The 23,684-nt window shown below is 43.8% G+C and overlaps 1 protein-coding gene across 1 annotated transcript in view; it reads left to right on the forward strand.

Moving 5' to 3' along the window:
• Positions 1-23,684, forward strand: part of LOC147706965 (cysteine-rich venom protein-like) — a 183,847-nt gene that overhangs the window by 159,116 nt on the left and 1,047 nt on the right. The window contains exon 6 of the mRNA XM_086925604.1: positions 2,942-3,030. Within this exon, the coding sequence (XP_086781730.1) occupies positions 2,942-3,030 (89 nt within the window). The remainder of the gene's footprint in view (positions 1-2,941; positions 3,031-23,684) is intronic.

Genomic DNA, 23,684 nt, shown 5'->3' on the forward strand with positions numbered 1-23,684 from the left:
TTAGTCAGTAGAGGATCCCTGATCTACAAGGCATATATTGGCCACAATGGGACTATAATGGTCAAAGAATGTAATTATTTTTCTACATTTAAAAAAGTGTAAACATGTAACTATATAACATAGGCAGAAAGATCTGGTATTCACAAAAGAAGCATTTTTGCACAAATGTTATACATTTTTAACTGTATTTCCTTGATTTACTATATTGCTAAGAGATACTCATTTTGCCAAGGTTTGTACGGTTTCATAATACAATGTCCTACAGATGACTTTACATGCATTAATAGGTGGGCGTGCTTCGACTGCTTGTCACCAAAGTTACACAAGATCCATTAATCCTTAAATCACGTGTTTCCCTTACAATTCCTCAATCTAAGTGGCCTCTGTATTGATTACCAATATGGTAATACTGCACTCTGTGATCACCATTCTGAGTTCTCCACTTCAGAATGGAGGAAAATGGTGTAGTAGTGCATGCTTTCCTATGTTCCTAGATGAAAAAATCATAGTGAGTATTTTTTTCCCTTCACAAATCCTGGCAGATTATAAATGGTGATAAACGAATGGGATAAAAGTGTGGTATTTGTATGCATGTACTCCTGATTCTGGAGCCAACTCACATTTGCACCTGAATGGAGTTTACATACGTCTGTTAACCAGACCCTTAGCTGGAGCACCCTGAGTCTGAATCACACAATGCTTACCATTCCCCTTAGACTCCCCTTTGTTCATGTTGAAATTGTGTCACCACCACGATGCACTTAAAATGTATTGCTGCATACATGTGCTATAATAAAGTGCTTTATACTCACGTATCTGAAAATATTCAAACTTCATGAAACTATCATTCATATTTGCCATTTCTCATGATACAGTTTAATTCACCCATAGACAAGCATTACGAATTTTTACAAAGAGTTTATTCTCCAAAAAATAGTATGAAAAGAGCTAAAAAATGAGAATGAAGCAGTAGTTGGCTGTCGTCATCCCTTATGATGTCGGGAATTTCTAAGCCGATTATGGACCATAGCTTTTCAAATTTCCATCAATTTCTATAGGAAGATGTAATTGCATAATGATTTGTCTTGTTAAATGTTTTGCTATTATTATTATACATTTAACAACCAGAATCCAAGAAAGAGAGCACGCGAAACTTTGCATACTCAAATTACATTTTTAATTGTGGCAAAACACTTGTATTGAAAATGTTCAATCATTTTAAGAGTGGTGGGAATAAGAGACGCTCTCAGGAACAGGTAGGGGTGAGTCCAATGACAGATATCTCCTACACCTACAACATTGTTACTTGCCAAATATTTATGATGGTTGTTCTATCATATTTACTACCCTCCCCCTATAGTTTCTCCAGTTACTTCAAAGACGACCTATAAAAAGTCCATATGAATGGAGTGGTAAAGTCCCACAAAGTAAATCATATTTATGGGAAGTGTAGTGAATGGTGCTTTCCATCTGAAAATATATTTTATTTATGATGCTTTTATAAATTAAACAGGGTGTGTGCTCTGGGATATATGCGAAACGAATAGAGATTGTACATCTGCTCAGTTCATGATAGGAAACTAACCAGGAGGAAAGGTATGACTTTAACACATGCTTGTAAGTCACTCAAATTCTTAGGGACCCTCATTTATGAGTTTTGCTCTAGTGCAGCCCCACAGGCCATTCTGCTGCTCTGTCCTATGTTGTAAGAAAAGCACAGAAATGTGTTGTATCAATAAGATACAACGCATTCCTGTCCATTTTTCCAAAGCCGGCACACAATGGGATGCCCTGCTGCAACGCAGGTACATTTGCACCATGGTGCAAGGGTGCATTTGTTGCAGGGATGATTAATTTTGTGCTGGAATGGAAACCTCCCTGCACAAAAACAATCACAAGTGGTGTGTTACCTCTCTGTATGTGTGCTGCACAATGTAGCACACATAGAAAAAGGAAAAACAAGGAGAAAAAAAGATATATCTCCCTTACATCTCCCCAAGGGAGGTGTACGTTTTTGGCGCTGCCTCAGATTTTCGATATCTCTTAAATCTGGGGCCGTGTCTAAAAACCTTGGTTGTTGCAGGGAACACCCCCATTAACTCCCATTGCATGCCCCTTTAACACAGAAAACTGCGTTAAATATTTACGAGGCAGAAATAAGCCGAAAAAAAGTGGCTTAGGCCTGCCTCGTAAATTCAGAGCGGACTCCTGTGCCATCAGAGTGCAACAAAAAGTGACGTTCTGGCAGCACAAGGGCCCTCATATATGAGGCCTTGAGGACCTTATTTATAAAAAGTGTTGCATCGCTGCGTGAAAACAGCAATGCAACACTTTTCAGTGTGCCCTTCTTGCGACACAATGGATGCACTGTATATATTGTTCGGTGCCCCATGTTGCAAGGATTTACAAACACATCAGTAATCCTGACGTATCTGTAGGCACAAAAGTGGCGCATTGCTGGGTGCGTCTGAAAGCAGACACATTCAAGCAATCTGTCCTTTCACATGGAGTAAGCCCCATGTGAAAGGGCCTGTGTCACTCCTTACGTTTGCTGTGAAGCAGGTGTAAAGATTTGACAAAATAGCGTTGTAGAAGTGTCCCAGTGAAATCTCAGAGATTTCACTGCAACACTTCTACAAGCTTTTTCTGTGCTGGAACACCTTCCCTAAATACATTATACTTGTTGCAGGTATAATGTAGCGCAGGGGTTTACAAAGTGATGCATCTGCCTAGACGCATCACTTTGTAAATATGGCACAGAGTGGTGCATTTTTTACGCCATCACAGCATCACAAAAAGTGACACCACAGCCACGTAAGGGCCTCATAAATAATGTTTTTCTTTTTTTCTTCAGCATGGCAGGTGTGTTGGTATTCAGTTTCAGAATTATACTCCATTATTTTCTTTTAAACATTGTTACCTTACCTTTTTTCATTCTAAGGGGAAATCGAGAAAAAACGTTGTATACACCGTACACACCAGGGGAAAGGTGTAGTCTTTGTAAGAATGACTGTGAAGATGGACTGTGCAGTAAGTTTTTAAGTTAAGTTACCTATTTCAGAAGCAACATAGTTATTTACTTTAGTTCATTAATATAAAAAATATTATGGAACGTGTTTTTGCATTTTTTGTTATCTCTATTTGCATTCTTGATAACTGTATGAACAGATAAACATATTAATGTCGAGCGGCAATGATGCGGCACTTACACTATAGTATTGATGCAAATAGCATTAAGACAGCTTTCTTGGACGCTGCATGCAACATGGAACACTTCATAAAAGAGACAAGCTATCATTGTACATAAATAACAGTTGGCTGCACACATTTTCAAAAACAAAAATGTAAAGCCATGAGCATGGCGACTGCGAGGTGTAACTATGAGTCAACTAACTGAGCCATGATTGGGAAGTGAGCAGGGATAGTGACACAGCAAGTGAATACATTCGCAGGTGGCAGAGTCCCCTTTGACGAGAGAGTGATTGGAATGGGTGTCAACCTAAAGAGGGACTGTGTTACAATTTTTGTGTATAGGGGCAGGTGCAGGGGGTAAGGATAGGAGTGTAATTTGAGTTCGGACGAATAACCAGCAACTATCCTAAATCCTATCCTATATATTGCCATACTAGGAACAATGGGGCATATAATCAAGGGGGTTTATCTCCTCTTTTTTGGCTTTAAAAGCCAAGAAAGCGGAGATAAAATTATCTCCCTATTTCCAAGCTGTCGCTAACACCAGTTAGCGACAGCTAGTAGGAGATAGCGACCATCTTGGGCCCCACTTTGCATGTCAGTGATATTTATCACTAATGAGATGCAAAGTGGGCGTGCCAAGATGTTAGAGACTGAAAACAGTCGCTAACATCGCTATCTCCTATTACCAACTTTTGGAGATATTCGCGCTAAGCGGGAATATCTCCAAAAGCTAACACCTGCCCTGAGCAGTTCTTAGCCATGTTATCCAATGGGAGGTGGATAACATGGCTAAGAGCATTTGCTCGATAATGCATGAATATCGCTGACTTTTCAGCGATATTCATGCATTTCGGCCGTTTTTTATCGCATTTGCGATAAACCTTGTTAATAGCAAGGTTTATCTGCGATAAAAATCGCCGATGTGCGGCGATAATTTTTGTCTCTAAACAAGTTAGAGACAAAAATTATCGCTAGTTGTTGGTAATATGCCCCAATGTCCTCACTTCCACTTTTGCCCATGATAGAGGGACTGGATGACAGCAAATTTGTTGAAGATTAACCCAGATAAGACGGAGGTCCTGGTGGTCTCCACTGAGGCTTCTCCTTGGAGCGATCTGTTTTGGCCCCAAGAGCTTGCCCCCCACCCCGAAACCTTGCCCTAAGGTAAAAAGTCTAGGTATAAAAATTGATCACAAACTGTCAATGGCTAGTCAGATTTCATCTGAGGTTGGGACCTGTACTAATTTAATTAGACAGCTATGTAAGCTAGTTCCCCTTCTTTCCTCTTCCACGCTTCGCACCATTGTCTCCGCCACAATAATTTCAAGACTAGACTATGGGAACGCCCTGTATCTGGGTCTGCCCAATACTTTGATCAACAGGTTGCAAGTTGTCTTGAATGACGCAGCCATGCTGATTTTCAGGCTACCTAGACAGACTCAGGCATCTCCACTGTTGTGTAAACTGTTGTGTAAACCACATTGGCTCCCCATAAAACAACGGGTGGTTTTAAAAGTTTATGCATCGCTCATAAGGCTGTCTATGGCCAGGCACCTGCGTACATAAATGAACGCCTTGGGGTATATAACCCCATACGTTCATTAAGGTCTTCTAACACCCAACGGTTGTCCTGTCCCCGCTATAAATTAGCAACGAATGGTGGCAGATCTTTTTGAGTGGTGATTCCACAGATCTGGAATAAACTCCCAGAGTCTCTCCATAAGGAAGCTAATCTGTTGCATTTCAGGAAGTCTTTGAAAACACTCCTGTCTAGGGAAGTCTTAAACACTGCCTAACACCTCAGCTCTGTACATCTTTCCTTATATTTCACTATTGTTGTTTTGTCAAATAGCGCCTAGAGACCTGTCGTTGACTTGGCGCTATATAAGCTGTAGTTAACAATAATAATAACAATAACAATAACTTAAAGGGTCTCAGGGGAAAGTAGGGCAAGGCATGTACAGAGTTAATGTGTCATCTTGAGGCATCTCCTACAGACTCATCAACACGTTGTCCCAGTCCCTCAGAAGACCCCTCATTCCCTCCCTATGCAAGGCTTCGGTCCAGGTCTCGGGTCATTTATTAGCGACCTGGCGCCATGTCCCCTACGTGAGAAGAACAGCTTTTAATATTTCATAGTAGCAGCATGTTTCTCTATCAACAAAGCAAGATCTAAGAAGCGAGCTGCTACCCTAATATTTGCAGTTGTTTTATATTGGTAGGCCGAAAACACAGGTCTCCCAATTATTCAAGTTAAGAATTCCAACGGTTGTTGCTAGCTGAACCAATATTTCAAACAAAGATTGTCAAAGATGAGCAATCTCAAAACATATAGTGGAAACCAAAGCAGGCAGCAGTTGACGTTAGAGAAAGGTTTGTTAATTTAAGAAGCAGTTAGATAGGCCCCCTGTAAGATATTGTATTGTATGATTTTAAATTTGATCTTGCATGAACAACTGTTCTATCATGGACTGCTCTTCCTATTTCAGAAATGGACTGTTTTGTCCTGAGAATGTGAATTAGAACTCAATATAACAGGAACTGTCAAACTCTTCTCTAAGTGAGTTATAGGGTAGGAATTGATCGTCCTAAAGTAGATCTCCCTAGATTGAGATATCTGTGTCTTGTGTAAACTGTAACCTATAGCCATGTTTTAAATAACTACTGTAATGCACTATAAATACCCATGAATTGGAATCTACAGTATGTTATATATGTAGAAAGTTTGTCACATATATATATTTAAAGTAGCCAAATATTATTGTTCTTTTTAAAAACTAAATATGATCTAATAAAGAACACACATTTTTGTACCAAAACCTTGGTTTAGATACATTCACTTTTGTCCGATGTCAGTCTCAGTCCATAACTCAACCTGTTCCTAATTTACTGTATTTTCAATTGATATCTGTGTCTTCCCAATGTCTTAGCTCACCTGCAGTCCTCAGTGTTTAGGAAGACCAAGTAAAGGTGGTGCATAATGGGTGATGTGTTTAGTGATCAATACGGTTCTTGAGAAGATTAAGTTACACCATGTTGTCCTTGTCTGAGTTTGATGCTTTGAAGCACATGCTTGAGGTGCAAGGGTTGTCTGTCAGCTTAAGCCTCCTCCAACAAGAGACCAGAGAGTCAACAGCAAAGCCACTGGATTTGGCCGCCCAATATTCAACTTCAAAATACAGAGCTCCCTGCTTCTCTGGCTCCACCAGTAGGCACAGTTTAGCCAGTGCGACTCTGCAATGGGCATTATGCCAGATGAGATCCCTACGTAATGTTTCTACCTTGCATAAACGCTTTCTTGTAAGAATGATGGGTAAATTGGTGAAATAGTACAGAAGGCAGGGCAGTAACACCATTTTAGATAGGTTGGTGCATCCTATGACCGTCAGCTGGAGTGATTTCCAGAAAGCTTTTTGTGTCCGGATTTGTGTCCTAGTGGTGGCCATCATTTTCATGCTGTTTTCTTCAAAAATGTCCCTGTCAGCATGATAAATTGTGAGACTCAAATAACACAACAAGATCCCCTCTTGTTTTAATGGAGCTGCAACCAATCCAGACAGGTCAGTGTGGCGTTAAGGGTGTTGTACAAGAAAGCAGAATTTGAGCCAGTTAATGTGTAGCCTTGAGGAATTGACAGATGTCTTGAAGATCTGGCCTACTCGTGTGTTTGTTGGCATTCAAGGACACTTCTTAAGTTTCTTGTTGCAATGGAGATATCCCATTGCCTTCCTTCCTGTCTTAGTCTGATAGCTAATGGCTATGTGGCAAGATGAAGAGCAACAAAGACAAAGGGTTTCCTTAATGGCAAAAGGGGGCTAGAATAATTGACCTGGACCCTATCACAAGGATCTACATAAAGCAATTTCAAAAGCCATATGATGCATTTCTTTTGAGGGATTGTGTTGTTGGTTGACGGGGATGAGAGTTCTGGTCATACAGCAACCACAGTCCCTGCCTGGGTAAGGCACAAGCAAACCTCAAATTAGCCTGTACTCAATTTGGTGGCAGTGTTGCACAGAGAAGTCAAGCTTAACTTAGATCAAAGTATTTGTGCAACACTTCAAACAGAAATACAGTGAAAGCACCACACAAAAAAGGATCCCACACATGTTAGACAAATAGAACAAGACCAAAATGACAAAAATCCATTTAGTAGAACTAGAGTTATGACATTTTAAAGAATACAGTGTAAAAAAGCACCCAAAAGCATAGAGTGCCAACCACAGCTATCTGGTTGTGCTGGACCGGGTACAGCTGCAGCTGGGTCTGGGAACTGGTTGAGTAGCCTTTTATGTCCCTGACGTTCAGATCAGGAGGCCATCCGACTAGCTCTATGAGTCACTCTGAGGCCCTGGGTTCAAGAGGAAGTCCAGATCTATTTCATCTTCTCCAGGAAAGAAGGCAGCAGACAGCAGGCCAGCACAACAGGGCAGCATTTTCTTGAGTGGAGCAATTCAGCAGATTGGCAATCTTTGTAGCAGCACTTCTGGAGATTTCACTATGAAGTCACCACAAGTTATGTCTTCCTTGCCCTGGCCCAGACCACATGGGATATGCAGCCCTTTGTCTGGAGGCAGGACACAGCCTATTCAGGTGTAGTGGGGCAATACCCAGCTCCTCCTTTCAATCCTGCCAGTGGCGGCCCATCAAGGTTCACCTAAGCTCCCTATTGTGTGTGGCTCTCTAGGAAGAATGCACAAAGCTCATATGTCAGCTACACCCAGTCATGTGAATGGAGACAGACTACAGGTACTGAATGGCTAAGGCAAGAAAATGCCAGCATTCTAAAAGTGAGTATCGAATTGGGGGTTTTGTCCTTACAGGTGGCTAGGTTGAACATACTAAAGTTTAAAGAAACAATGATATATGGCTGCCATTTTAAACATGCTGCTTTTTATTTCAGCAGACTAAGGGCCAATACATATCGTCTTTGGACCTGGCTTGATCATTTTGCCATGATTAATGTGCTCAGAATACACTTTCTGAAGAACATTCAAATTATATCTGAGACTTTGAAACATACATTATTGAGTAAATACCATAAGTAAAAATATACAATAAACAAATATTTGTGAAACAAAACAGAAACATTGTGAAACATGACTTACAATGCTTTATAGTCTTATGTGGAAAATTACACCAGTACGTATTCAGCTAACTGAATTAGACAGTGAGCACTCCCATAAGTCCCTACAATTTGCGTCTTCTAGAGAGATACTCTCCATGGGGGAAAGATTTAATGTCCGAGGGATCAATCCTTATATACAACCCTCGCCAAAGTGTATTGCCAAATAAATTTAACATCCTCATGGATAAAAGAAAAGAAAATGCGGACGCCTTTCTAGTCCCCGTTACATTTGAGGGATTTTCGTCAGGGCAGGGACATGGTGTAATCTGTAATTATTAAAAGGTAAAGCATTCCGTATTGTGAATCCCTTCTCTCTATCTTAATGTTGCCTAATTGTGTATATAAATTGTACCTGAAATTTGAAAAGCGGTCTTCCTAGGTACATGGTGAATTTTCTTCAATGTAACATTTTGTAAAAATTTGGGATCTGAGAAAGAATGAACATGATTTCATGTGGTTAAAAATGTCTGGCTGAACTGATTGAGATGTTTGGGTACAATAAGTTTCAAAGATAATTGCTTACTTTTTGCAAGGCTGTGAGTCCGTTCGGGTCAAAAAAGGAGAGTGAAGGAGCCACCTTGTTCTGTTAAGGGCTTGGTGAGGCGTAGATTGCTTTGGTTACACTTTCGGATTGCTTTGGAAAATTTATATCTATGGGAATACAAGAGCCACAATGTTTTGCAATGTCGTCCTCTGAACCGTTTTAGCACGTTTATTGGAATGCTGCAAAGCGAGCCTTTGGGACTTACTTTGTATCGGATTTATTACTAATTAAGAACGCTACTGGGTTCTGTCACAGATTCGTTCAGCGTTTGGATTCTAAAATGGAAGGGACAGACTGTCGTTTGTCTATCTTAACGATTTTTGGAAAGCAAATTTTGTCAAACATTGTTGAGACACTCACATAGTTGCTCCTGTATGGCGGGCTCCCACTGTCAGCTCAATACTTCCGTTTCATTTTTCCAGTCGAGTGCATTTTTTTAATCTGGAACCAGATGTTTGTCATTCTGTTGCTCTGTGGGAGATGTTGTTTTCATCGTGTCAAGGTGTGAAGTATGATTCGTTTGTTGAGTTAGTTGCTGTATTGTGTGACGTTTCTCTTCATGCTCATCCCGTACTGGTTTATTGAATCACAGTTGTGCTAGTTAATGGCTTGGTTTAATTCAGACATTTCGTTGAGGCCTTTCTGGATGCAGTTGAATTTTAGGATTAAATAAGCCTCTTTTTTTCAACAGTACATTTTCTACACTGCCACCGCGTGGTGGTTGGTTTAGTCCGGCTAATACAGTCCATTTAAAATCTTTTTCAGAATGTTTTTTCTCGACAAAGTGTGTTACTATCGGTGCTGTTAATATCTGCTTTTTAATGTGAGATTAATGTTGTACAATCCACTGATTAATTTGCTGATTTGTCTTCCCAATGTAGATCTTGGGGCATGGACATTAAATCGCTTAAACTGTTTTTTTGGTTTTACAGTTTGTAAACTGTTTATGCATCCATTTGATGGAGTCGTGCATAAACACGTGACCTTCAATAGTGCTACTGCAAGCTGAGCAGTTTCCACATTTGTGGTGGCCTTCAATGGGTTGCATGTTCCATTGGGCACTTAGATCTATCTTCTTTATAGTTGGGGCAAGATCTGCTCGGATTATTCTTTGGCCGATGCTCCTGTTCTTTTTCATGGCAAACAAAGGTCTTTCCATTGGGCATTCTAGCTGTGTAAGAAGGTGTCAGTTTTTTAAAATCATCTGTCGGAATTTATTGGTATGCTGGCCGAACGTGGACACGCAAACCAGCTTCTCTAGAGGTATCTTTTCTTTTATGGAGAGCAGTTCTTTTTGTGGTGGGTACCAAGCTCTCTTAATCGCATGTTTGAGCATCTTTCTGGGATACCCTCTCTCTTTAAGTTGGTAACAAAACACTTCAGCATGTATCATGAAGTCTTCCTTTCATGTACAGTTCCTACGGATCCGTAATAGTTCGCCATAACGGAGAATGAAGGCCACCTATTAATTTTCTGGAGAGAAAGGAGAACCATCTGTTCTCAAAGTACTCACTCATTCTCTCCATGAGCGTACCATGGAAAACTGTATCATGGAAGGTTCCGCCCCAGGCTAAATGTATCTGAAGAAGGTTAGGATCAGAAATCATCCAGCCAAGTTATTTAGTTATCATCTGATATATAAGGACTCATTTAGTCTGAGATAGTGCCTGGGCCAACCCATGGGTTACAACCAATTAGGCTAGTAGCCCTTGGCACTGAGTGAACGGAATCAGCACTGGTGAACCGCTAGGATGCTGACCACCACCCACCAGCAGCCTACAAAAGAGCAAAGCCACCCACAAAGGTTGAGCATAGGGTGTCCAGATGTGGGATATCAATCAAGGAAGTGCTCTACAAGTGGGCCTATTATGAGAATTGCTGGAAATTAGGTTATTGGTTGGTGGGGTAAAAATCCTTCTCAGGTAGCAGTCACAATTTCTGTCAGAGTGAAGTAACAAGCAAACCCCAAATTAACCTGTGCTTAGCACTCTGGTAGCTTTGTACAAGGCAGTCAGACTTAATTTAAAGGTAATGAGTAAAATATGTGTGCAGCACTAAAACAGAAACAAAGTAAAAGCACAAAAACAAGTGAAATCCCACACCCCTTTAGAAAAATAGAGTACATTTTAATACATTATTTGACACCAAAACAACAATATTCCTACCAGTACATCTGGAGTTATGACTTTATAAAATGTAAATCCATTTTAATCCATTGGAAATCTGAGTCTTGAGAGGGAGGATGAGACACTAATCATGATTCAGAAGAACTGCCGCTCCCTAAAAAAACATTTATTAGAAATCTTTGACCTATTAACCGGCCACCAGCCGGATGTGCTCTTCTTAACCTGGTTGAATGGGGAGTCAGACCCGGAAATCCTGGAAGCACTCCCCCATGAATATGGTATGCTGAGACTAGGTCGTGGTATACAACGAGGGGGGGGATCGCATTGGTGCATAAATTGGAGGTGATATGCACCCAGGAATCAGTGAGCATCGCTAATAGTGAAGCATGCTTCTTTTCAATTAAAACCTCTCCCAATCTGACTATAAATGGCTATCTTATCTATCGCCCACCAGGGGTGGCGTCGCAATTCTTAAATAGTCTGGTGGACGTGGTGGTTCAACCTGCTCTACGGTACAATAGGCTCCTAATCTTAGGGGACCTTAACTTGAGGATGCAGAAAATAAGGAAGTTCAAGGGGTGATTGCCACGCTGGAGTCACTCATGTTGAAACTTCAATCTTTGATGCCTACCCACCAAGCGGGCCACCTTCTTGATTCTATATTCGCTAATTGGGATGGAGTGATGGTACAGTCCCCTATTAGGGTACCTTGGTCAGATCATTATCTGATTCAGTTCTCTACATTAGGTATGTCAAAAAGGTCCACACAATCTAGAACGGTGGCGTACAAACGAAGGAAATGGGGGAAACCTAATCAGGCAGCCTTGGAGCTTGCCTTGAGGCAAGGTCGTCATGCTGCTGAGAGAGAACTTAGATGAAGCTTGGAATGAGTATCAGGAGTGGCTGACCAGGACACTAGATAGTGTGGCGCCGTGAACGAACAGTGCCCCAGTGAGACGCACTAAGACGGCGCCTTGTTTCAATGCTGATTTAAGAGCAGCCAAGTCTGCATGCAAATGCTTAGAGCGCGCCTGGCGTAAAAACTACGGTACAACTTCCAAGCTGGAATATAAAGAGTACCATGGTCTGATAAGAAAAACAAGAAAATTGAGCTAGCGGAGAATTCCTCTAAGGAACTTTTCTCCATATATAAGGAGCTTACTTTACTTAACAGAACACTGGCTCTGGATACCTACTCCAAAGAGGTTTGCGAGGCGCTCGCGGACTACTTTGTGAAGAAGGTTCAGACCATATATCTGTATTTCCCGACGGGGCCTGAGGAGATAAAAGCAGGATGAGCTGGAAGAATGAGGCTGAGGGGGGATAAGTGCCTTAACCAGTTTGTGGTCCCTGACCGATCGGAATTAATGAAAATTGTGCTGAGTATCCAGTCAGGCTCCCCAACGGATGCTGCTCCACCTAAGATCTTTAGGAACAAATTGAAACTCCTTATAACTCATATAAGACGTTTGGCAGAGTTATCCTTTCAGGCAAGCTATGTGCCTCTTGGTTGGAAAATAGCTCAGGTCATTCCGATTAAAAAAAAGGCCAATCTGAACCTGTCCCATTTGGACAATTTTCACCCTATTTCTCTCTTACCTTTCTGTGCTAAAGTGTTTGAGAAAATTGTCAATGCCCGGATAGGGAAATATATGGATGAATGTCAACTTCTCCACCCCTCACAGTCAGGCTTCAGAGCCAACCACTCCACGGAATCAGCTCAGCTTTTTTCTACAGAACGGCTTCGAAGGAAAGTAGATGAAGGGCGGACGGCTGCTTTGCTGTTGGTGGACCTTAGTGCTGCATTTGATACTGTCTCGCATCCTTTACTACTAACCCGTTTAAGGGAAGCAGAGGTTGTGGGGCCGGCTGTGTTCGTTCCTTGCGGATAGAAGGTTCTAAGTCCACTGTCCCCCCTTTAAATCGGAATATTGGTCCCTAAAGCAGGGGGTTCCGCAGGGCTCTATTCTGTGCCCTACTTTATTCAATCTCTACATGGAACCCCTTGCGAAGATTGTGGAAACACACGGGGTTGAGATTGTGTCCTACGCCAACGACACTCAGCTGGTGGTGACCCTATCTCAACTCCCGCAAGAGGCGGCGGCTAACTTCTCTGCCTGTCTAGCAGAATTAGCAGGCTGGATGAATAATAATTGCCTCCGCCTCAATGGGAGCAAAAACGAGCTCCTAGTGATTGGGAAAGCACCATCAATTTGGTCTTCAGCTTGGTGGCCACCCAAACTAGGGCCCACTCCCAACCCCTCTGAGCAGGTGAAAAACCTGGGTGTACGATTGGATGCCAATCTCTCCTTTCAACATCATATTAGAGGGGTTGCAGGCAAGTGCTACGGCATTCTGAAAAGTCTTCGCAAAACCTTGGACCTACTCCCTTTTATGGGGAGGAAAACGCTAATACACACCCTAGTCACCTCCAATCTGGACTATGGGAACTCACTGTATATCGGTTTGAGTAAGAAAGGACTCCATCATCTTCAATGTGTTCAGAATGCGGCTGCTAGGCTGGCACTGAATCTCCCATGGAAGTCGTCTGGGAGCCGTGCCTTAGCCACCTTGCATTGGCTTCCCATCCGGGAACGTATTCTGTTCAAAACCATGTGTATGGCACAGTGCATTGCGCAGGGAAAGGGACCCATATACTTACAAAAAATGCTGACCATGTATCGTCCTAAGCGGCTACTGAGATCCCTAGGAAGTAATCAATTCCAGGTTCCACGTATTTATAGAGCACGGATGGGTGGCCGCTCTTTTAGATACTTAGCCAGTAAACAATGGAACGCACTTCCTATTGAGCTCCGTATGGAATCGTCTGAGGTGAGGTTCCATCAGAAATTGAAGACTCACCTATTTCCCAAGTAGTCAGGTCCAATGTCCGGTTGGCTCCTTCCTCTGTTCCTACCCGGACAGTTATTGAAGCTCTTTTATGGTCTGTATCTGCAGCGCTAGGACACACTGATTTAAGTGTAACCAGGCGCTTTACAAACTTTATTATTAAAATGATGCCTCAGAATTAATAGTCCATCTATGTATATGTAGTAAAATGAAGTTCTTCTGTCTATGAAAAAATAGAACAGTAGGCAAAAGATAATAACAATAAATAAAAGCTACAAAGTAAGTTCTTTTTAATGTCATGAGTTTGTCTGCAGATGACTATAAAAAATAGATATGTTTAGATAATAGATTGAACTCAAGGAGGAAGAGATAATTTATTTTTCTCTTTCCTGTAAATAGATGGATGTTGTAAATAGAAGCCTGGAGCCTGGTATCATTTAGGTTGCTTTATTCATTATAATCAAGTCTTCAAGTTGTTAACAATAAGATGTAGAGAAGACCCACCAGGAGTGACCAGCTTGCCACTCAGCCTGCCTGGTTCCAACTGCCAGTTGTCACCAGGCTAAGCCCCAAACACTCCATGATGTCACCAAAGGTTCTAGTGGTGACATAATGTGAATGACTATGAAATCCCACAGGTAGAAAAGAGACAGGCTAAATACAACACATCTCCTTTCATTAGGGAAATCAACAAGATGAAAATCGAATAGATAAAATTAGCTTGAGTGTACACATCCATATAAAATTACATAGTACATTCTAAAAGATAGGTTATTAAGATTAGTGTACAAATGAATTTAAAAGTACATAAGACCCATTCCAAAGATAGAGTTACTAACACATCCCAAACACAACTCGTCCCAAACACAACTAGTCCCAAACACAACTAGTCCCAAGTCCCATCCCCTTTCCTTGGGAAACACAAACACAAATTGATTTTGTGATAAAATATGGAGCCTACTGTGCTCCGTAACGGGTATAACTCACCCCATGAATCACACCTTGGAGTAGCCATTGCTCCGCCCCCAATTTTCTAATGGGGTTCTCACCACCCTTGAAATTTAAAAAAAAACACTCTATACAGTAACGGGGTACAACGCTCCCCGTGAACTACACCTTGGAGTAGCCATTGCTCCGCCCCCAAATTTTAAAAGGGGTACTCAACACCCTTAAATTTTAAAAACACACTCTATACCGTAACGGGGTACAACTCTCCCCGTGAACCATAACCGGGATACATTCGTAATCCCAAAACCATAAATGTGACAGGGCCCTCCTGACCCCAAACACAACACCTTATAAATGCACACCACCCTGTAGGTGCACAATAACACGGCACTTGCCACTCACTCGCAACTCACCACACCCGAAAATACTCTGTGTGGCTCTCAGCACCCCAAATACAATTAAAGCACTCCAAACACAACACACCATAGATGCACTCACTGTACTCGCCATTGACCTGCCACCAACCATACCTAAAAGAAAACACTCTCTCCCTCAAACATACTGTACAAGGCAAAACCACCCCCCAAAATAAATAGCAATAAGGCACTAATCAGTACCGGTTTACCACCGACCCCTCACTCAACCCACACGGACAACAAGACAAGCATTACAATGACCAGCAACATAATGCTAGAGAAAGTCTTGTGCCCCGGTGAGCGATCTCTCACCCGAGATTAACAAAGAAATGCTGTCCTCCACACGGCAGCAGTGGTAGTATTATCGATACCTTAGTCAGTGAATCCATTGAATTGTTCATTCGATGGTAGGCACACACTAGACCAAAACGAACAGTCTCCAACCCTCATGTTCTCTCCCAAAAACACAGCTTGCATGTCGTTGAAAAGTGTCACTGTCTGCCAATTCATTCCGCTGCAACATCACAATCAACTGTGAAAAGCCTTGTACATCTCTGTGAAGGCTCATTTCCATGGTGATGACCCTTACCAAAGGTTTTACGTATTATTCCTCGGTATAAAATGGTGGCACGCATTTTGCGTCGCGCAGAATGGCTCTGGGCACGTAGCTGCTCCAAACGTGCAAGTGCGGCAACAATGCACCAGAACGTCACAAGGAGCTGTGGGAAGGTAGGCTTCACGCGCTCCTCGCACACTTCTCTTTTAAAAATCAAGGTGACGGTTAAGCATTCGTGATTGTGCAGTGAAATTTATGTTGGTTTAAACAATTGCGATGTATTTACCGGCACTTTCTGCCCACATTTCTTTCCGCTTGGAAACACAGCTGGTAACTAGTGTACAAAGTGACTCACGGTCTTTACTGCTTCCAAAACAAATGCGCAGTGAATCCGATTGCCCCCACAGCATACTCTCACACAGCCGCTAAATGTTGATAACGGTGCCTTTTCCAATTAAAAAAAAAAAATATACCAAACGTGAGGGCTGCGCTAGCATTAGACCGAGATCTTTAACAGGTGGTGACATCCCAGTTACAACACTGTACAAGCGCTTATTATTCACAGTTTGCTTTCTTTAAAAACGAACATCTGTTTTTCATTTGCCTGAAAACACGCAGTTATAAAAGTGATGTGGAGTAACACTCTCGTACCCCAGTTTGAAACGCTGCATGAGCTTTCCTTTTTTTAAAAAGGACATATGCTTTTCATCTGTTTTTTAAGAACAGTCAGCTTTTAACAACGAAGTCACAATTCAGTAAAGCATTTCCTTAACAGCAGTATCAATTCTCCTGATACATTTTCTTTGTGTCTTGTACACAATAAACTTCGCCATCTTTGACAAGAGATTAATTAGATCAACTAAAACACCCTGGGGTTTGTAGGCCGTCCTGATTACTATGGATACTGTTGGGACTTACCAGGGTCGATGTCTTGTCTTCTTTCAAGTTTAATTCTTTCTCTAATTTGTAAATGTCTTTAAACACACAGGCTCTTGTACTTTAATAAGTTCTAACATAACACTTGCTTTTCCTTTGCACTGTAGGTTCTTTATTTCTTATCCCTGTCGTCTGCACGCTGTAAATTCGCTCCAAATTGTTCCAAAGTCGCCCAAAATGTTGTAAATAAAAGCCTGGAGCCTGGTAACATTTAGGTTGCTTTATTCATTATAATCAAGTTTTCAAGTTGTTAACAATAAGATGTAGAGAAGACCCACCAGGAGTGACCAGCTTGCCACTCAGCCTGCCTGGTTCCAACTGCCAGTTGTCACCAGGCTAAGCCCCAACACTCCATGATGTCAGCAAAGGTTCTAGTGGTGACATCATGTGAATGACTATGAAATCCCACAGGTAGAAAAGAGACAGGCTAAATACAACAATGGACTATTAATTTTGAGGCATCATTTTTTGGAAACTAGTTTCTTGACCCAGAAGCCATAGGGTTACTTGAATTTCCCCCGCTTTAAGAAGATTTTATAAAATGTAAGGCAAAAACTAGTGCCTAAAAAACAAAGAGTCAACTACAGACATCAAGTTGCGCCCAGAAACAAAAGTTCCTATAGGTTTTTAGCGACAGAGAATCAGACCCTAAAAAGGTGTGAAGTGGCACCATGGGTTATACTCCTAATGTTGCATTAAAAATAACCAATCATAATTAGGAGTTTTCATTACGTACAACAAGCTCACTCTAGAAACCCAAACAAATGAATAAACAAGTAGAACCTCTAGCCAAAATACAAATGGAAGTGACTTAACATTACTAAATAATAGTTTCTTGATAATATAAATAAAAAACAATTCTATTAGCAAAGGCATCAACCTTGAAACATTATGTGGTTGTGTTTCTCTGGCCACAGATAGGAGCTAGTGAACTGTTACCGTTCTTTGCCACAGAACAGGGAGTTTGATCTATTTTTATACAGAAAGAAAAATCATTGTACAAACACATACATGAACGCAAAGCACAGTACAACTTTTTAAAGCCATGTTTTCAGTGCAACCATGCTAAGCCCCAATAAATTAGTTGTACAGCCTACGTAAGCCAACTTAAACACACAATTTTATTAATTCTCATTTCACCCTCTCATCTGCTTCACCAAGATATTCAACTTGTGCAGAGGAAACAGAGATAGAGGCAGAGGCTGTGGACTAGGGTGTACAAATAGCCTCCCCCCTTCCCTTCATCCGTGGCGTGAATGACAGTGAGCTACAGACTAAGGCTATTTGTGTGCCCACTGTTGAATCGGACGTCAGCACCTCCGTAGCAGATAAAAGCGAGGGGAATGGCACAGAAATGGGCGTGAGGTGATGGGGTGAAACAAAGGGCACACGGACACCAGGTCAGGGTCGGGAGTGCTGCCCCCTTGCGGGCCGCCTCCTTTTATTCTCTTCCCGCAGGCCACGCCTGGTCTGCGGATGTCAGGAAGGGTGAGGGGTGGCGTGTCACAAACAACTAGAGCGGGGACATTACATCCCTATCCAACTATAACTTTTTTTTTTTTATGAAAACAGTCTGCAACAAAAAGTTCAACACATGCAGAGTCTCCCAGGTTTCTAGCATGTTGAGGGTGTCGCTGGCATGTCTCTTGTTGAAAGATCAGCTTCTCAGCAAACAGGCGTAGTCTCTAAGTCTGTGACAGGGATCCTCCGATTGGGGCGCCCTGGCTCATGCTGTTTTCCATGGCCGCCGGTATCAGTGGGCCTCCTGCTTCCTCTTTTTCCACTTGTTGTTCAGCCTCAGCTATTTCGCCTCCACCCTCAGCTGCCCGTTCTCTTTCAGCATTCCCTTGCCCCGGGGCGAGGTCCACGTTTTTGCTTGGGGTGATCTTTTTGAACCAGGAGGTGTTCCGGGACACCTCTTCTTCTCCTTTCCGTGCTGTCACCATGGTTCCTGAGGTTGAGGCTACAGTCCTGGTGCCAGGCTCAAAACTTGTCTGGAATTTTCCTCCTGGCCGCCTGTTCTTGATGATCACACGTGTTCCTGGTGCTATCCTGTTGGGCTTCGCTCTCCGAGTGTGGCTAGCTCGTTGGTTTCCCCATGTTCTTCTTTCCTGGATGTCTTCCACAGGAGCTGGAGTTGGTGTCCATCCCGGGTTGCTAGGAAGGAGGTCTCTTCGGGTCCCTGAAACATGAGGCTCCATGGGCTTCTCTGGGTGGTGCAGTGAGGGGTGCTCCTGTATTCTCGCAGGAATTCGTGTAACCTGTGTTCTGGGTTGACTTGTTCCACCAGAGCAATGCGAAAAGTTTTGTTAAGGGTGCGCATAAACCTTTCCACATCACCATTGGCTTGGGGCCATTGTGGGGTGATGCGGGGGTGATGGATTCCCTCTGTTGTAGGAATATGGCGAACTCTGTGCCTTGAAAAGCAGGGCCATTGTCACTGCGTACTTCCTGAGGATACCGGAACATTGCGAAGATATTTTTCAATTGCCGGGCCCACGTGGCTGAAAGCCGTGGATGCCACTATTTCCACTACCGGGTACTTTGAATAGGCATCGATGATTACTAGGGTATGTCCACCTCCAGGGAAACTTCCAAAACTCGACACTTATCTTGGTCCAGGGCTTAACATATGCTTCTTCTGTGATAACAGGCTGGGGCCTGTCTGGGGCGCTTGTCAGTTGGCACGGCATGCTACCCCGGACATGTTCTTCGACTAGTTCATCTATATCCATGAACCACATTTTCTCTCTTATCCTCGTCTTCATTTCGGTTACCCCTTGGTGCCCTCCATGGGCAAGTTGTATCACCCGATATCGCAGAGTTTGGGGGATGACTAGTCGGGATCCCCGTAGGAGTATGTTGTCCTCAGTGGCACTTAGCTCATGTCGGATCCGCCACACTTTCGTAAGTGCTTCTTTATCCTCTACAGTCCAGGAATTGGTGTGACGGAGATATTCCGCCCAGGATCCCTCCTGCACCGCTTTTAGTGTCCGAGCATACACAGCATCAGTAGTGGCGGCCTCTTTGATGTCTTCGAGTGTCATGTTCTTTGGGCATGAGGTTAGGGCTACCCACTGGGCGAATTTGTCACAGTTTTCATCTTCTCCCACTTGGTCTTGCTCACCGGGGTGGCGGGACATAAAATCCGCTGGGTTTTTAGCGCCTGGCCTGTAGACCACCTCCATTTCGTAAGGTTGTAACTGAATTTCCCATCTCTCAATGCACGGAGGGGGGTGTGGTCCAGTCCCCTTGAAAAGGGATACCAGTGGCTGATGGCCAGTGACCATAACAAATGGGTGTCCTCGCAGATACAGGTGGAAGTGACTGCACGCCCATTTAATGGCGAGGGCTTCTCTTTCAATTTGCGCATACCTCGTCTCCGTTGGAGTGAGTGCTTTGCTTGCAAACGCCAGTGCGACCCATTCTCCTGGCTCTTGTTCCTGTGTGAGTACCGCTCCCAGGCCTACGGGACTGGCATCACCAATACTTCTGTTCGTTTGTCCATATCAAAGTAGGCCACGATGGCTTTTTCCAACAGTGCGTCTTTGATTCCTTGGAACGCTTCCTCTTCCTTGGTTCCCCACCGCCAAACTGCTTCTGTTTTGGTCAGCGCATGTAGCTGTTCACTCCAGGTGGCCAAACCAGGTATGAACTGGCCACAATAAGTGGCCATACCTAGGAAGCTCTGGATTTCCGTCGGGGATTTTGGTGCTGGGGTGTCTTTGATGGCTCTCGATTTTCTGGGATCCACTTGTATGCCTTCTTCACTGAAGACATATCCAAAGAATTCGATTGTTGGCTGAAAGAATTTGCACTTCTCTCTGTGAAGTGTCGCCCCGTGAGCACTTAGTCGTTTCAAAGTGTCTCGAAGGTGTTTGTGGTGTTCCACTGCTTTCTTGGAATGTATCAGGATGTCATCACTGACATTGATGACGCCCGGTAAGCCGGAGAGCAGTTCTCTGATGGTGTTCTGGAACACCTCGGCTGCAGATGATATGCCAAAATTGAGCCTTTTGTAGCGCCGAAGTCCTAGATGCGTGCTGAAGGTGGTAATGAAACGACTCTCCTCTGCCAGGGGAAGTTGATGGTAGCCTGCATTTAAGTCAATTTTGGAGAACCATTTTGAGCCATTGACATCTGCTATGATATCGTCCATGGTGGGTGTCAAGTGGCGCTCCCTTCTGATGGCCTTGTTAGAGAGGCGCATGTCGATATATAGACGGATCGCTCCAGATTGTCGAGGCTTTTCAACTATTTCCATTGGGGGACACCCACGGGGTAGGTCCCGACACCTTTTCAATGACACCCTAGCTTTCTAGTTTCTCTAATTCTTTCTCCACTATTGGTCTCAGATGAAAAGGGATACGACGGTGTCGTAATGCAATGGGGGTGATTGTCTTGTCAATATGTAGCCTCACGGGCTCACACTTGATGCAGCCTAGGCCCCTGAAGAGTTCAGGGAACTGATCCAGCAGTTTATCAACCTGATGGGTTCGGATCCGATTGGCAAAAGCTAAGAGTTTCAAATCTTCAGCTGTGTGGCTGCTCAGTAGTGTGTCAGCTTCCCTGTCGATTATGTGGATGGTCGCCATCAACTCCAGGTCATCCGCTTTGATCGGTACTGTGATCTTCCCTTTGAGGGGAAGTGGAGTGTCTGCCCCATAGGTGAAAATATGAGTTTTTGAGGGAACCACCGGCGGGCGAGGGCGCAACTTTTTGAACTGGGGTGAACCCATGACATTTACCGTGGCCCTGGTGTCAATCACCGCCTTGACTTCATTGCCTCCCAACTGGACGATACACGTAGGTTGTGGTCGTCTACGTCGTTTCAATTCCAGTGCGAACGAGATTACATGTACCTCCTCACTTCTGAGTCTGATGATTCATCTACCGCCGGTAGGAATGTCCCCGGACTGCGATATGCTCCTCCCGGAGGGGGTGGGTCACTCACAGACAGTTGTCTCACCGCCTTGGACATTGACTGAGGTCTCATTGGAGTTTTTGCATAATTGCGTCTCCGACATACTGACGCAAAATGATTTGGAATCCCACAGTGTGTGCATATCTTCCCTTGGGCTGGACAGTCTTTTGCAGCATGAGGTTCATGCCCACAGTATCCACACTTCTTTCCCGGACTTCTTCTTCGGGTCCCCTTAGAGTAGCGACCTCGTGTCGGCGTTCTCACTGCATCTGCACGTTCTGTCTTCACAGCTTCAAGTTTTCCTGGAGGCTTGTTCAGTGCTTGGTCCATCGCTGTGGCTCTGACAGCTGAGAGCTCATGCGACCTCGCTAGGATTAAGATGTCTTCTAGCGTAATCCCTGGCTTCCTCAGGATGAGTCCTCGCAGCGTCTTGTCTCTACACCCTTGGATGATTTGCCTTCATATAGCTTTGGGTTGGTCTTCGTCAGTGCAGGTGCTGGCAAGTTCCCTTACCCGGGCATAGAATCTGTCCATGGATTCACCCTCACGTTGTCGTGCTTGACCCAACTTGAATACCTCAAAGTCTTGGTTCAATTGCGGGTCAAAATGACCATTAAGTGCCCTCACCGCTGCGTCGTAGTCTCCCGCAGCTACCGTGTAAGGCAGGTGTTTAAATAGCTTGAAGATTTCATCCCCTGCATAGTGGAGGAGTAGGGACCTCTTGATAGTGTTGTCAGTCTCTCTTGATACCACAAAGTAGTTTTCCAGCTGCTCTAGCCATGTCTTCCATCGGGGAGATGCAGTGGATGGGTCTGTCAGTTCACTGAATGGGGGTAGAACCCCCAATGCGGCATGCTGAAACGGGATTTGAATCGGAATCGCGGGTGCATCTTCATCCCCCATGACTGCTGATTACTTTTGCGGCGTTTGTCTTTAACAATGCTTGTTTGTTAAGGTTGCCACTCTGCTGTTGTCCTGACTGAGTTTCTTATGTTGTATAGTATCTGTCCCTGTTTGTTGAAACTCCTCAAAAGCGTTGCTGTTCGCGTGATATTATTGGTTCTCTGTGGCTTATTTAAATTTCAGATGCCAATGCTTGTTTTGCTGTGCCCCTGTAATTTTATTTTGTTTCACAGGCCACGGTGCCGTCCCGGCTCCTCCACACGCGAATTGCGTGTCAACACTATGCCTCAGATAGGCCTCCTTTTATTATGCGCATGCGCGCCGGGCCTCGCGTTGTCAAAAACGGCGTCAGAGCAGCGTCCCGCTTCCTCACCCTGTTTGCGCCGTCTAACTTCCTCCTCCTCCCCTCACAGCTCCTGCTTTATGCTGCTTACCGGCGGGGTTTCCAAATCAGGCAGTCCTCCTCACGGCCTCCCGGCATTAGTCTCGTCACCACACCGCTTCTCTCACGGGCTGTCTCAGTCATGCCCCGGTGAGTTCCTTCAGTTTTCTCTTTTACATATATATTTTCAGTTGTTAGGGTGACCGCATCAGTTTCTTGCGATCCCACCCTCAGTCGCCTGTGTTGAATCGGAGGTCAGCACCTCCGTAGCAGATAAAAGCGAGGGGAATGGCACAGAAATGGGCATGAGGTGATGGGGTGAAACAAAGGGCACACGGACACCAGGTCAGGGTCGGGAGTGCTGCCCCCTTGCGGGCCGCCTCCTTTTATTCTCTCCTTGCAGGCCACGCCTGGCCTGCGGATGTCAGGATGGGTGAGGGATGACGTGTCACAAACAACTAGAGCGGGGACATTACACCCACGTCCACACCCTCATCCTTTCCCTCTCTTTCCCATGCACAGTCCACATATCTTGGTGGGCAAAATGTTCTAGTTTGAAAAACAAAGGCCTCATGGAGCCGGATGAGGTTGAAAACCCCTTGGGCTCAGGGACAAATTTGTTCAAATATATTGGAATGTTGATGCTCCAGGCTTCTACCGACCAATAGAGGCCTGAAGAGCTCCATTGTTTTCACTGGAGCTTCCAATATTCCAGTATTCTAATATAGCTGTATGGCTATACCAGCCAATAAAGGCCATCAACAGCAATAAACAAG

The sequence above is a fragment of the Lissotriton vulgaris genome, chromosome 6, assembly GCF_964263255.1.
Source record: "Lissotriton vulgaris chromosome 6, aLisVul1.2, whole genome shotgun sequence".
Lineage (NCBI taxonomy): Eukaryota > Metazoa > Chordata > Amphibia > Caudata > Salamandridae > Lissotriton > Lissotriton vulgaris.